The sequence below is a fragment of the Mustelus asterias genome, chromosome 4, assembly GCF_964213995.1.
Source record: "Mustelus asterias chromosome 4, sMusAst1.hap1.1, whole genome shotgun sequence".
Classification (NCBI taxonomy): Eukaryota; Metazoa; Chordata; class Chondrichthyes; order Carcharhiniformes; family Triakidae; genus Mustelus; species Mustelus asterias.
The window spans coordinates 114,091,040-114,106,216 of NC_135804.1; the positions used below are offsets into that span (position 1 = coordinate 114,091,040).

Below are 15,177 nucleotides of genomic sequence, written 5' to 3' on the forward strand. Positions count from 1 at the left end.
AACAATGATATTTCATGGTGGAGGAAATCACACAAATATAAAATTAGCTTTCCAGGGTCAGAGGGTTTGTTCATCAGTAAAATACCAGTAAAAAATTCAGTTACTTTTGAGCGTCACTTTTTCAGGGGGGTTAATAGCATCATTACAATGTAAAAGAGCATGTTCTCATCAGTCTATTGATTCTGAAAGATGACCGCCTGCAGCACAAATTATGGAGGAGCAGGAAATCACAAAGCAGATGTGGGATTTTTACATTTAACTCCGTTTGCACAGGTGCCAGAAGTTATCAGTTTCGTTGAGTAATGACCACGAACACGAACAGTTTTGTCATTATTGCAACCTTCAAATCTGGGCCTTTGAGCGTTTTTGCGACAGGAAATTGAAACCTGGTCTCCAATTTAATGAAAAATTACATAAGTATTGGTAATCTGAAACAAGAAGTGCTGGAATGAAACAGCAGTCAGTCAGCAACTGTAAAGTTATATTAATTGCCACTCAAGTGGATAGAGCTGCGAAGAAGGCCTACAGTGTGTTAGCTTTTATTAACAGGGGGTTGGAGTTTAAGAGCCGTGGGGTTATGCTGCAACTGTACAGGACCTTGGTGAGACCACATTTGGAATATTGTGTGCAGTTCTGGTCACCTCACTATAAGAAGGATGTGGAAGCGCTGGAAAGAGTGCAGAGGAGATTTACCAGAATGCTGCCTGGTTTGGAGGGTAGGTCTTATGAGGAAAGGTTGAGGGAGCTAGGGCTGTTCTCTCTGGAGCGGAGGAGGCTGAGGGGAGACTTAATAGAGGTTTATAAGATGGTGAAGGGGATAGATAGAGTGAATGTTCAAAGACTATTTCCTCGGGTGGATGGAGCTATTACAAGGGGGCATAACTATAGGGTTCATGGTGGGGGATATAGGAAGGACATCAGAGGTAGGTTCTTTACGCAGAGAGTGGTTGGGGTGTGGAATGGACTGCCTGCAGTGATAGTGGAGTCAGACACTTTAGGAACATTTAAGCGGTTATTGGATAGGCACATGGAGCACACCAGGATGATAGGGAGTGGGATAGCTTGATCTTGGTTTCAGATAAAGCTCGGCACAACATTGTGGGCCGAAGGGCCTGTTTTGTGCTGTACTGTTCTATGTTCTATTAATGTTGTGCATCTAGATCCTTTCAGGCCCCACTATCGAACTGATCAACACAAAATGGTGAGGGACAGGAAGTAGATGTCAAGTTAAAAAGAACTGGAAAGAGGAATGTCATAGAAGGATCACCTTAGGAGGCAGGAAAAAGGAATTCAAATACATGCCTTGGAAGTTGCTAAATAAGCCAGTGAAAAGCATGGGAAAGACAAGTTGACTAATTTATGCTAATGGCCTGAGGCTGTCTTTGGGCATCGTCAGCATTATTTTCAATTCTCCGCTCAGAGCCACTGATGCACACAGCTCTTCCCAATAGATGGAACATTAATGCACTCAAAATGTCTTAACACTTGACAACTATTTGAAGGCATGTTAGAAATCCATGGTGAGCAGCTATAACACATCCAAATATCTGTTTCAGGAAGGCCAGTTATTGGAACAACAGTAATACAAGTAGCTTTAAAATGGGAGAGGAAGGAAATGAAAGTGGATGGGAGAAAATAGGATGAGAGAGGAAAAATAAAATCAATGTCCTGCAGGGCACCGCGGGGAAGAATGAGCCACAGATATTGAAGAATGTATTGAGCTTCATCGGGGAGTGTAGGAGATCAAGGATGGAAGGGTCACTGCAGGAATGGGAGGACGATTTGATGTAGTGAGTTGCAGCGAAGTCAGCATTACAACACAATCATCAGCATAACAAAGGAAGAGGTCAGGGAGGGGGACTGCAATAGAATTGCAACAAAGAATATTCCACAACTCCTATGAAAAAGATAGGCATAGCCAAGGGCTACTCTGTTTTCTGTCCAGTAATTGGATGTTCAAGTTCAAAAGCAGGCACAGAGCCAGTTCTGAACAACTCTGCCTCATATTTCAATGAAATGTTATTTTTCCCTTCAGACATTGAAGAGGATAAAATCCTAAATTGTCCTACTGGTCTGAGGCTGTCTTTGGGTATTGATCAAGTATATTTTTAGCTTTCTCCACAGACCAACAAGTTCACACAGCTCTCCTCAATCTATATAATATTCATCCTTTCAAATATTTTAATGTTTGGTACACGGGATATCCTTTTGGGCACACATTAGGAATTTGTTGTAAGCTCTGCAGTGCATTCTAATAGCGTTTGTTTCAGGCAGATCAGCTTATCCATTGAGCAGCTGAACGAGAGAAACTAGGAAGAAAGGTCTTGTGTTCAGTCCCTGATCCGTGCTGATCCCAGCCTAAGTGTCAAATGGACACCCCAGGGTACTGAAAGGGAAAACTGTCCCAAGTTCTTGGCCTACAAATTCCCTTTTATTAAACAAAACAGAAAATATATCTATGACAGGATGCAGGCATTGCAATGTTTATTGCCCATCCCTAATTGCCCTTGGGAAGGTGATGTTGATAGAGTGGCTTGCTAGGTTATTTTTAAGAGCTGCTAAGTGTCAATCACACTCTTGTCGTTCTGCAATCAGATAAAAACATGATTTCCTTCCCTAAAGGACATCAGTGACCAATTGGATCTTAACAACAATCCAATTGTTTCAATGTCACTAATTAATGCCAATTCTTTTATTATAGATTTATTTAATAACCTAAATGTAAATTCCTACATTGGCTTGATAAGTTAGGTATGACGTCTATGGGTTATTAGGAAGCAGTAACATAATCACGATTCTACCAAACCCATGTCACCTCCACTGGAAATGTGCAAAGCCAGAATTAGGCTTGCTTGTGATGCCCCCATGATGCCAGTCACTCAAACCGAATGCTTGAACGATCATAGAATCCCTACAGTACAGAAAGAGGCCATTTGGCCCATCGGGTCTGCACCGACCACAATCCCACCCAGGCCCTACCCCATATTTTACATATTTTACCCACTAACCCCTCTACCCTACACATCTCAGGACACTAAGGGGCAATTTTAGCTTGGCCAATCAACCTAACCCGCACATCTTTGGACTGTGGGAGGAAACCGGAGCACCTGAAGGAAACCCACGCAGGCACGAGGAGAATGTGCAAACTCCACACAGACAGTGACCCAAGCCGGGAATCGAACCCAGGTCCCTGGAGCTGTGAAGCAGCAGTGCTAACCACTGCGCTACCGTGCTGCCCTAACGATGCCCACACGGATAAGGTATCAAAACATGATCTGCATCATTCGAACCAAAGGAAAAATAATGAATTAGCAGATGTAGGAGAGAAGATTATAGAAAATTGGGGGGGGGGGGGGGATGCAGAGAATGGGTCCCTGTGCTTGAATGTATGTCAGCTTTAACAAGTATAAATGAACCATGTCACGGGCTTTACTGATTATCATAAATTGGTTGTTAGTGTAGCCATTAGCATATTCAGGATTGTTCAGCAAGTGCTGCCCAATCACATCTAACAGTAGACATTCTGTCTCGGGATCTGCAAGCACGGGCCACTTGGCTATTACAAACAGGCAAAGGAACCCACTGCTTGATTTGATCATCCAATCATTGGGATGTATAGCTGAAAGATCTGACATCGGACTGGCACTGAAACTCATATAGAGCATTGTTCAATTGTATGCCCAACATCTTTCTGGATTGATATCAGCATCTGTTAGTGGAAAATACCACTTGCTTAGCCACTGTATGGTAGCAGTGTGAAACTGCTTGTTTATTCCTTATTTTAAGCAACAGGTTGTGTCCAAGGCTTCCACATTTTTTGCTACAACTATAAGAAATACAAACTGGGTATCCCATGCTGAATAATTTTATATGGGGAAAGATATGAAACAAATGGGCAGCACAGTGGCACAGCGGTTAACACGGTTGCCTGTCAGTGCCAGAGACCCGGATTCAATTCCAACTTTGGGTCACTGTCTGTCTTACACATTCTCCCCGTATCTGCATGATTTCTCTCTGGGTGCTCCAGTTTCCTCCCACAGTCCAAAGATGTGCAGGTTAGGTTGATGGGGCAATTTAACATGGCCATACTGTCAGAGGGATTAGCAGGGTTAATATGTTGGGTTACGGGGATAGGGCTTGGGTGGGATTGTAGTCAGTGCAGGCTCGCTGGGCCGAATGGCCTTCTTCTACATTGTAGGAATTCTAGATTCTATGATTCTGTGAAATGCTGTCACATTCAAGGTGTTCAAGAATAGAATTGATGATTATTTACATCACTTGTCACTTCATAATTGACAGCCATTCTACCTCAAATTCCATCAGGATCAAACACATTAAACAAAATAAACAAATTTAGGAACATATTAATATTCCACTTAGACTGACCTTTAATCTTGTCCTTTATTCTTTGGGGAAAGAACAGAACTGAACAGCAGTTAACAATTTTGAAACATCAATTGGAATTTAATTACTGCTAATTAGAACCTTCCTCCCTGTAGTATTGTGAGAGACAGTAAAACTTTATTGATTTAATCCACTCTGACATTATCTAATGAATCACCACAAAGTCATGACATCTCTTGCAAAAGCCTTATCCATTTAATGGAAAAGTTTGTAAACCTTATTTAAAAATACTCTTTTCCACTGCCATTTAGATAAGGAACAGGAGATCTGCTCACTTGAAATGATATGGACTGATCCAGAATGTGCCTCTATTTTCTCCCTGACTTGCATTCATCTGCAGCCTCGCTCCTCCCATCTCAAATTTTCTCCCATTCTCTCCCGAGGTGGTTACATGTGCTTGCAGCAGACTGGGATTCAGAGCTGGGGTTCTCCTTGGAGCCATGGATATATGTTCAAATATTTTTTTTCCAAAATAGCTGCAAATTGAACTTAATCTTCTTTGGTTCCACCGGATAAGATGGGGGTTCAACCACATTCTTGAGGGTCTTTATTCTGTTCATGTTGCGAATTCCTAATGATGAACGTTATGTTTTGCAGGCTGTATGCAGTAGGTGGGCGAGATGGCAGCTCTTGCCTACGATCAATGGAGTGTTTTGATCCTCACACCAATAAATGGAGCATGTGTGCACCCATGTCCAAGAGAAGAGGAGGGGTAGGAGTTGCCACGTGCAATGGTTTTCTTTACGCAGTGGGAGGGCATGATGCCCCTGCTTCTAATCACTGCTCCAGGTTGTCAGACTGTGTTGAACGGTAAGAATGGCCAAGTTTCTTCGTCCCTTCAGCTAACTACCTCCCTTGCCCATAGACCTTTGATGGATGCGATAGGTCATGTATCTTACAAAGAGGAACTGTAGCCTGACTCAGGTAGTTACTCAAAAGTATGGAGCCCAAGTACAATATTTACAAAATGGGTTACTGAGCACTTAACCCAAGGGCTGCTTGCACGCTATGCGGGGTCTGTAATATATGACTTGTCGTCGATACATCATTGTCCACGTCACTCGTTAGCATACCTGTTCTATTAACCTATAATGTTACAGGAAGTGCTCGCAGAATGGTTCCTTAGTGCCACTGAACAACGTCAGGAATTGAGGAATCAGAGGGGCTACGATCATGGCATAAATAAAATATACCTAAGAAGTACAATGTTAAAAAGAAAACTATAAGATTTGTATGGATAGCAAGACGAAAGAAATCATGCAGTGTCTAAATCAAACCTTACTTTTTATTCATTTAAAATGGACAAAATACATGCTGCTACAGGTCACATGATTTGTAATTTGGCTACAGTTCTAGAAACTTCCAACAATAATTATGGAAGAAAACTCAACCCTAATCCTTGTGGAATCTCACACCTATCGTTGTGTGTACCCATTACAATCAATGAAGCAGGAGACTATCTGTCTCCCCAGCCTGGATTTATAACAAAGACCGCCAGCAAAACTGGTTATACCTGTGGTGGACTAATAGGCACCATCTATCTCCTAAGGTGTACAATGATTTTGACCGGAGGCACCAAAACTATCTGGTAATCTGAATCATTAACAAGCAACACCATAATAAAAAGCAAGTTACTGCAGATGCTGGAATCTGAAACAAAAACAGAAAATGCTGGAAAATCTCAGCAGGTCTGACAGCATCTATGGAGAGAGAGCACACAGCTAAAGCTTTGAGTCTGCATGACTCTTCATCAGGGCTGTGAACAGGCAGCATCACATTACCCAAGTTCCCTTGGCTTTGGAAAGTTTTAATGTTACATTCCTGGACTCCCAAGGCAGTCCGCAGTTAACAACCAGGTTAACAGCCAAGCCAGACTCCAAGCTGACAACAAAGCGTGTCTCAATTCTAAACCTCCTCAAAGCCTGGTTCTCTGGAGGATTCCTGCCATCATCTGTATATCAAACTAATTCTCTGTCAATCTCATCTTGCCAACATTAAAGGAATTTTGCAACTCTTGTTTTCAGCTAGCTGAATCCCTCTTACATGAAGGAGTTCCCACTGGCCTCTGACATTCACATGAATAAATATTCACATCTTTGGTTCCTTTTTAAAGTTATTCTTAGTTGTAAAAGTGTGTGTGTGTTTGTGCATGTCTGCATACAAATGTATATGGAAACGCACAACTTATTTCAAAAATTAAAACACCTGTTAACAGATGGAAAGTGAGAAAAATAAAGTTTAGTTTGCCTTTCTCGCCTGTCCGTAGCACTTCTTAGGATATTTCGGAGCACCTTCTTAGAACAATACTCTGACATTTCATCGAACTTCCAGAATTTCAGCAGGGGATGTGGCCATCCAGCTCTGTATCTATGCCTGTGTTATTTCCACATCCCGGCTATCTACTCAGAGTACCAGTTCCTAGTACTTAATATTTAAATATTTGTCTAGTTTGAGCTAAAATATTGGGATAGAGTATGTTTTGGCTTGTGCAAGAAAAAAAAATCAAACACTTTGACTCACCAGCCTAGGGAAGTAACCTTTTAATATTTATCTATTGAAAAACCTTTTACATTTTTGAACACTTCTAGTAATCAGTGAACACAGCCCAAGTTTTCCATTTCTCTCTTTATAACTCCAGCTTCTTGTTCTTGGTAAATATATGCTGCAGCTTATCCTGGCTCCAATGTCCTTTCTGCAACAGGGCAGCCAAAAATGCCAACAACAGGGTACATTTTGCAATGCTCTGCTCCTACTGCAGAATCTTGCTTGGTGGGAGCTTGAGTCAGAGAATCAGCACGCTCGGTTAACATGTCAGACTCACGCCATTCTCAATGTTTTGGTGGTGGGATCCTCGCACTGCAAAATTTACCCATGTATTCCAAGTTTGGCCTGACTAGCATCTTCTGAAGTTTCATCACCACCCCGTAGATTGTATCTGAAGCCCTGGCTGGAATTCTCTGGCCGTTCACGCCCTGCCACCATTGCCAGCGAGGACAGAGAATTTGGCACTCAGTCAAATCTCTGTTCACTGCAGCGGGACCAGAGAATCCCGCTGGCCTGGACGGCTGGAGAATCCCACTCCCTTTATTTAATATTTAGAATCCTATTTGTCTTTTCATGGCATTTTTCCAAATCTCCATTTAATTAATTGGAAGTGGAAATTAGTTCTCGCAGACATAATCTGATTATTTCCACTGCTTAGTCTTTTTGCAACTGTGCGAATGTATTGTATTATATCTCAAGCCTGCACATGCATATTTGACAATAATGAACCTTCAAAGGTTTCAAAATGAGAAAACTTTAAGCAAAATTGCCTAATTCACAAGTCAACCTCTCTTACAACCATAAGCTTGTACAAAGTTTTCTGAAAATGTTACATCGAAACATCTTTCATAAATAGATTGGCCAGTTTTGCAAACTAACCTTGTTATTTTTACATTTGTAGGTACGATCCCAAAACAGACACCTGGACAACTGTGGCACCTTTAAGTGTTCCAAGAGATGCTGTAGGAGTGTGTCTCCTTGGGGACAGGTTATATGCTGTGGGAGGATACGATGGACAGACTTACCTAAATACTGTAGAATCTTACGATGCACAAAACAATGAATGGACAGAGGTAATAGATCATTAAGAACAAGTAGAACGTTAAATGGATTTACAATTACATTAAACTTAGAAGGTTTTTTCTAGAAAATAAATTAGCAGTTGTTACAATCCCCATAGAGATCAATAACATTTAAATGAGATGAATTTTCAAAACAACCAATAAAAATAACTGAGGACAAGATTTCACATTTTAAGGCCTTTACTATAACAAAACACCAGAATCAAGATTGATCAAACATTAACATATAGGCAGCTTGTACGTCAAACTGAAGAAAGTGTACTTTCATATCAACTAACTATCCCAATTAAGATATGTCTTATATTCCCTTTTGCTGTGATTGCACTTCTGGCAGATGGGTGACATTGCAAAAACAGGCCCAGGGGCATGGGTGCACTGGCCAAACAACAATTGGAAATATACCATGCAGGAAACAAATAGGCTGCGTACAAGCTACAATCCCTTTCTGATGTGTGCAACACACCTGTTAATCTTAAAAGGGACTGCGCAGCAAAATAAACTAGTCATGCAAAGCAAACAGAAGTTACAGGAAATATTGATCAATAATAGTGACTATGAAACTACCAGATAGTTGGATAAAAATCATCTGGTATGCTAATATCCTTCAGGGAGGGAAATCTGTCCAAACCTGGTCTGGGCTATATCTGACTCAACCCACAGAAACATGGTTGACTTTTAACTGCCTTCTAAAATATGCGAGGAAGCAACTTCGCTGTCAAAAACAATTAGGAATGAGCAATAAATGCTGGCTTTGCCAGTGATGCTCATATCCAATCAATTAATAAAAAACACACCTCAAATCTTTCACAGAGCTATCAGCTGAATATTTTAAATAATTGTTATTGGAAACTTTTCAAATTAATGTCAAAATCTGAAGAACTAGTACTTCTTGCTTGTGTCAAAATGATCAAATACTGTAATATCATGGTGCATTGATGTCTCATCCAAATGTGTAGTCTACAACTTTTGTTTAGTGGATATAAAAACCTGTGTGAAGACTGGCTTCCACAATCGGCTTAAGATTAAGAAAAATAAATAAATTATTACAAGAAAATTCATAAACTTGTTTACTGAGAAATATCCACTTCTTAATATTGGAAAATGATAATTTAAATTCAAATGGATTTTGTTGCAACAATTATAATATTCTTTTTAAACAGACTTTTCCAGGCAGTCCTCAGATTTACAAGATAATTGGTTCCAGAAAATTGTGTTTTAAGTCAACTCATCTTAAGTTGGAACTGGTTTTCCCATAGGAACAATGTTTTAATGGGGGACTTGTTCCTGAACCAAGGCATGATAGTTGTCTTTACTGAATTAATGAAATATCTTTGAGATCTTTCTTCAGTATAATTGCCATTTATTGTAACTCAAACGTTGTAAAGTCGAAGACTGCCTGAATATTAACTTGGCTCAGTTGGTAGTAGACCAACCTTTTCATTAGGAACTGGAATCTAATACCAGAAGTTAAATAATGTAGGTGATATTGATTATATAGTGGTTAGTCCAGCTTTGGAATGATTACTGAGACGTTGGTATGTTTAAACAACAGGTTTATTTTATGCAAATGATTTATGCTCAGCTATTGATGACTAGGGATGGAATTCTCCAACCTTTTCCACCAGCAGGATCTTCCGGTCCCACTGAAGTCGATACCCACCGCTGTTTCCCCAATGTTTTCCCAGGCTAGGAACGTAGGTCACCATTGGGACCTCAAGATCTCTCCAGCAGCTGATGGCGAGTGCCTCTGCCACCTGCTGGATGGGTGCTGGAGAATTCCACCGCTGAAGCTATGAACATTCTCCTCTCCGTCCCCCTAATCATGTGTCTTCTTACATCATTGTCATGGGGGTTGCTATTTCCACAATCCCACACATTAACCCTTACAAACCCTAATACTACAGCATTTAGAGAATTCCCCATTACATGGTCAAAGATGCAACTATTGGAATTCCTTCAGTGGTTTAAATGGTAGTTAATGACCTCATAGTATTAATCTTAAACCTTTCTAGAAGGCTGTAAAATTGAGTTCCTCTTATAGACTTACTCACTGGCATACTTCTTACCAACAGGAGGTGCCTCTAAAGATCGGAAGAGCTGGTGCTTGTGTTGTAGTGGTCAAACTTCCATGAAGCACTGAAAAGAATGCCTATTTTGTTTAATTGAAGATACAGAGGGTCACAAAAATGTGTATATAAAAAAACTAAACATTCCAAAAACTGCATCAGCCTCACCACAGTTAGGGGTGTACAACACAAGAGACATGGCACTAAGTGAAGTGCTGTCTGCTGGAAAATATACTAATAAGCCGACTGCAGAATTAAATGGAGATTGCCACAGCCTCATCACAGCATTGTATATTGATGGAGGCTCATCTCATAATGAAGTGGATCTCAGCAGAGCCTCGGCTGAAAATGGGATGGACATCACTCGAATCTCACCACAGAGTGAGATGCACATCACTGAACCTCACCAGAGTGAGATGCACATCACTGGAACCTCACCACAGAGTGTGATAGACACTGATAGAGCCTCACCACAGAGTGATCAATACTATTGTGGGAACCCGGCCTCTTGGAAAACATTATTAGTGAAGTTATTTTCTATGATTGATACTGCTTGAGCTGGTTTACTAGTACTGTACTTAATGTAGGAAAGAATGTGAAAGGTTTCATGTATGTAAAATGTTCATACAAAAGCATATTATATGACAATGAAATATGGATTCAGTTTGGAGAAAGTTTTATCAATATCTCATTAGAAATAAAATATAAACAATCAAACTTAAATTACACACAGGAACAACACTTACTTTTAGACATCACTTCTAAACTAGTCAAGAAATATAGAGAATATTAAATTAATCCATGCAACCATTTTCATACACTCAACAATTCCATTCTTAGGTCATAAATTCCCTTTCCCATGAAAGCCAAAATTTAAAATTTCAAACCAATTATCAAAAATTAGATTATAAATATTTTCACCAAAACAGGGTTTTATAAGCATTGCTCACTGCAGACATTATAATGACCCTGTCACAGACATAAACCTTACTGATAAGAAAGGTACGAGAAAGCAATGTTAAAATACTGTGCAAAAAAAAAACAAGGCTGGGCATCTTTCCTCAACTACTCTGTTGTTCTTTATCACCTGAACAGGACCATCATCAGTAATAACACAATATAAGAGATGGCTGGAAACTCCAGAGATATTGGTACACACAGTACAGTACCATATACAATAAAGTGTTCATCCTAATTTTAAGTCTTTCTTCTTTTTCAGAAATATTCACCCCAAAAATATCTTTTAAAAATGTGCATCATTTAGCTTGAAACTTTTCACTGTCCCAACGCAAAGAAATAGAGCAGCTTCAAACTTAATCAAAAATGGACTGATAATAAAATGGCAGAGTGGTAATATTGTAGACCCATTTTTTCCAGCAGTGTGCATCTATAGTATCTACATTGACAATGGATTTCAAATATCCATGGTGTATTGTGCTTAATTGTTTAAATTTTAAAAGTATTTTAAAAGTAGATCAAGAGTCACATGTTTTCTGACACTCAATCTAGGGTGAAACTCCAAAATGTGAAATTGTAAATGTTGTTTCCAATGAATCTTAAAACATGTTTTCTAAATCAGTGTAATTGCAATGCCTTGATCTGGGGAAAAAGGCCTACTGAGGATGAAAACATTATGACAAAAGCATATTCCAAGTAACAAAGATCTTTTATTTTAACAACAATTTCATATCCACACCTCAATCAATTTTCAGATGATCAATCAGCTCTTTCCTGAATGAAACTTCAAATTATCTACTGAATTTAAAAAGATTCAAAGAACTGGCTGAGCATTAACCTACATGTTCATACAACACCATTATTATCCTGAAGAGCTGCCCACACTGAGATCTTAATAGGAGGTCTCTTTAAATCAGTTTAAAGATTTCAATATTCCCATTTGTGATCTAAAATATATTTATACAGCATAAAATGATTGTTAAATGGGCTACGGATCATTTATAGATTGTGATATTAAATAGTCTTTGAAGTTCATATATTAATTAGTATAGCAACAATAAAATAAAACAACACAAATAAATTACACCAAAGTTAATCATAGACTATTTATGCAGTGCCAGCAATACAGAGTTATATTTATGGAGATATATAAATATACTGTTAATCCAAATGTCTATGTACATATCATATTGATATTGGCAAATGTATCATTGGTGAATCCAATTTTCTGAGCCTTTGAATGTGCCAACAGAATTATGGCAGGTGTGTATAAAACTGCTGAATGGACAAACTGATATTGAGATAAGTGTATTGTACAATATTTCATATGACCATTCAGAGCAGGAAGAACATTTTGTACCTTACTGAGCCAAGATCAACACAAGACAAAGTTACAGTTTTGGGAGAATACATTTCTTACTGTTGATAGGGCAAAGTTAAAGTAATTCAGTTGCAGGGCAGGTGGAGGGAATAGCATTCATGCCCAATTTATTTGTTAAAATCAGAGACCGGTAATAGAGAATGTGGGGTTTGTCTACTTTGGAAAACAATCTTCACCTCCTAGTCTTGCTGGTTATAGAATTCACAACCAAGCATGATGAACTAAGGTCACTGCAGACTTATGAAATGCTTCTCTTTCTTTTTCGTCTCAGCTAATATCGTGCTTGTCTACTGGAAAATGTAAACTTCTTCCTCCAAGATTTCAAAATATTCAGATATACATTGGTCAATTAGGAGCTGCCCCTGTAGCGGACTGGAGTATAGTTTAATTGGCCTACAGTGTTCAGTGGTCTGTAATAATCAGCTCTAAGTGCTATACGAGAGTTCACTTTCATTAGTGGACAATATAAACAGGGTCATTTTTCCATCAAGTAAGCTCCGATCTACCTGCATTAAAAACATGTGCAGTACAATGTCATTGATAGTGTTGTACCAAACTTGCAACCAATCCCATCTGATTCCAACATCATATTTATGGTGTATCTATACACTGTAGAAGAACATGCAAACTACAGTTTCTCAGCATACCTTATTGCATTTGATATTGTTAACAGTCCATCACATCTATACAGGAGATGCTGAAGTGGTGCTCCATACATCTGCCAAAACTTAAATTATGGAGGTACTTCAAATATTTTGGGAAGTCCAGGAGTTCTGAATTCTTCTAGCTGTGACATTCTAATAATGTTTACATTTCAGCTGCCAATCTTAACTCTTGTGCTGCATCTGAAAGAAGCTACTTTCAGTTTTGGAGTTAATACAGCTGACAAGATGAGTTGTGAAAGATCTGCCATTTTGTAAAATAAAACGCATTTGCAGTACAGCACATCAGTTTCTATGTAATTTTTATGCCAAATAAAATGAAATGAGATTTAGCAAATTCACTTGATTTCATTGCAAATTGAGAAACGTTCATAAGCCATCTTTGTCACAACTTAATTTTTGGACAAATAGCGAGCTTTTGGAAGGTTATATAGGATGAAAAATTTCCTATTTTTACAGACTAATTTTGCAACATGGAAGGACAAAAATTGGAATTATATCAACTGTTTAACACTGCCTTTCAGTATATCATTGGACTCTAAGGGGTTGAGGGAGTATATATTTATGTAAGCTTGGATCTTTTCAGTACTGTAATTTATACCAAACATTTGGTCACTGTTTTTCGTGCAGCATGCAAGGAATCTTTACTTCCTTACTGCACTCTTGGTGTATTTACCTTTAAAACCTCTGTTATTCTGCAGTTGTCACTTTGCAAATAAACAAACTCATTAAAACGAGAGTGTGTTGCATTTCATCAGTTTTCAAAGCAGACAAAGTAGAATGCAGCCAGGTGTGAGGAATTTAAGGGGCTCAATTTTCTCCAGAAAATTAATCAGAAATGTCTTCTGTGGTGGGCAAATGTCACAACTTAAAAACTAAACAGGATAAATGATGCCTGTATAACTCAATCATGTTGGAACCAGGCAAACAGATGCAGGCACCCTGAACAGCTTAGACTCTTCCTCCTCTGAAGATGCAGAGCAGTCTTCACCTCTCTCCTCTCTCTTCCCCCTTCAATCAGAGCCTCACATGTTGACTCGTGCCTCAAAGGCCCAGAACAGGTGTAGCTGGGGCAGTTTCTGGTGGAGATCTCAGTTTCCAAAATCCAGAGGAAGTCTGCCATGACTATTCAATCCTCAGAGAAGGGGAATGAGAAATTTGACTCTAGTTCTGCCGAAACCACAGCAGTAGAACTACTTAGAATAGGAAAAGGAAGATAAAGAAATTGTAGTTTCTCAGAGGAAGTCAGTTGGGTGTCCAAAGTGTCTGTTGTTCAAGAATCAATTCAATTAACAAAGTTTATACATCACTCACCTTATTTCAAATCTCCACTATTCGGTCATCTCCCTGTTGCTTGCTATGTGGCCTTCAACCTTGGGGACTATTCTCATTCTAATCTGACTATCAATCCATCACAAGGAACGACCCTGACTTCAACACTTATAGGAAAACAATCATTGTTAGGGTCTTCCCTGATTGATCAGTTAATTTATCAGGAGTCGTCCCACTCTCCAATCCAGGATGGCGCAAGGAGAGACTCCAGGTTGGTGCTAAGCTAGTTGATCTCAGCAAGGAGGACTGCAGGGGCATTGAAATTAATCACTTCATTGGCCCTGTGCATTAGTGAGTGACTGAAGCCCATTGAAAATTGTCAAGAATCATTGTCATCACAAGACAAGGAGAAAGAAAACCGATGAGAGCAAAAATGGAATTTACATTTATATTGCACTCTTCTGAAGTCTTTTACTGGCAATGTAAAACCTTCAGTATAGTCACTATTACATTGCAGGTAAACTCAGCAGACAATGTGTGCACAGCAAGGACCAATAAATAGCACGTAAATAAATAAGCTAGTTTGTTTTAGTTTTGATTATTGAGGGCTAATGGTTGATCATGATACCAAGAAAACACATTTGTTCCTCCTTGAATAGTGTCACAGAATCTATTGAACCCAACTGGGAGAACACATGGGGACCTTGATACAATGTTTCATCCAAAAGATGGTGGCCACAATTTGTAGTCAGTTGCAAAGCAACAGTACTCTCCATTGACCTCCAAGAAAGATGGCCACAAAAAGTCAG

At 39.2% G+C, this 15,177-nt stretch overlaps 1 protein-coding gene across 3 annotated transcripts in view; it reads left to right on the top strand.

Annotated features, from left to right (window-relative positions):
* LOC144492962 (kelch-like protein 4) overlaps positions 1-13,828 on the top strand; it is a 158,774-nt gene extending 144,946 nt beyond the window's left edge. For all 3 annotated transcript variants that reach the window (XM_078211671.1, XM_078211672.1, XM_078211673.1), the window contains exons 9-11: positions 5,002-5,214; positions 7,850-8,021; positions 10,103-13,828. In XM_078211671.1, coding sequence (XP_078067797.1) covers positions 5,002-5,214; positions 7,850-8,021; positions 10,103-10,162 — 445 coding nt within the window. In that variant the 3' untranslated portion in view covers positions 10,163-13,828. The remainder of the gene's footprint in view (positions 1-5,001; positions 5,215-7,849; positions 8,022-10,102) is intronic.
* The last annotated feature ends 1,349 nt before the right edge of the window (positions 13,829-15,177 follow it).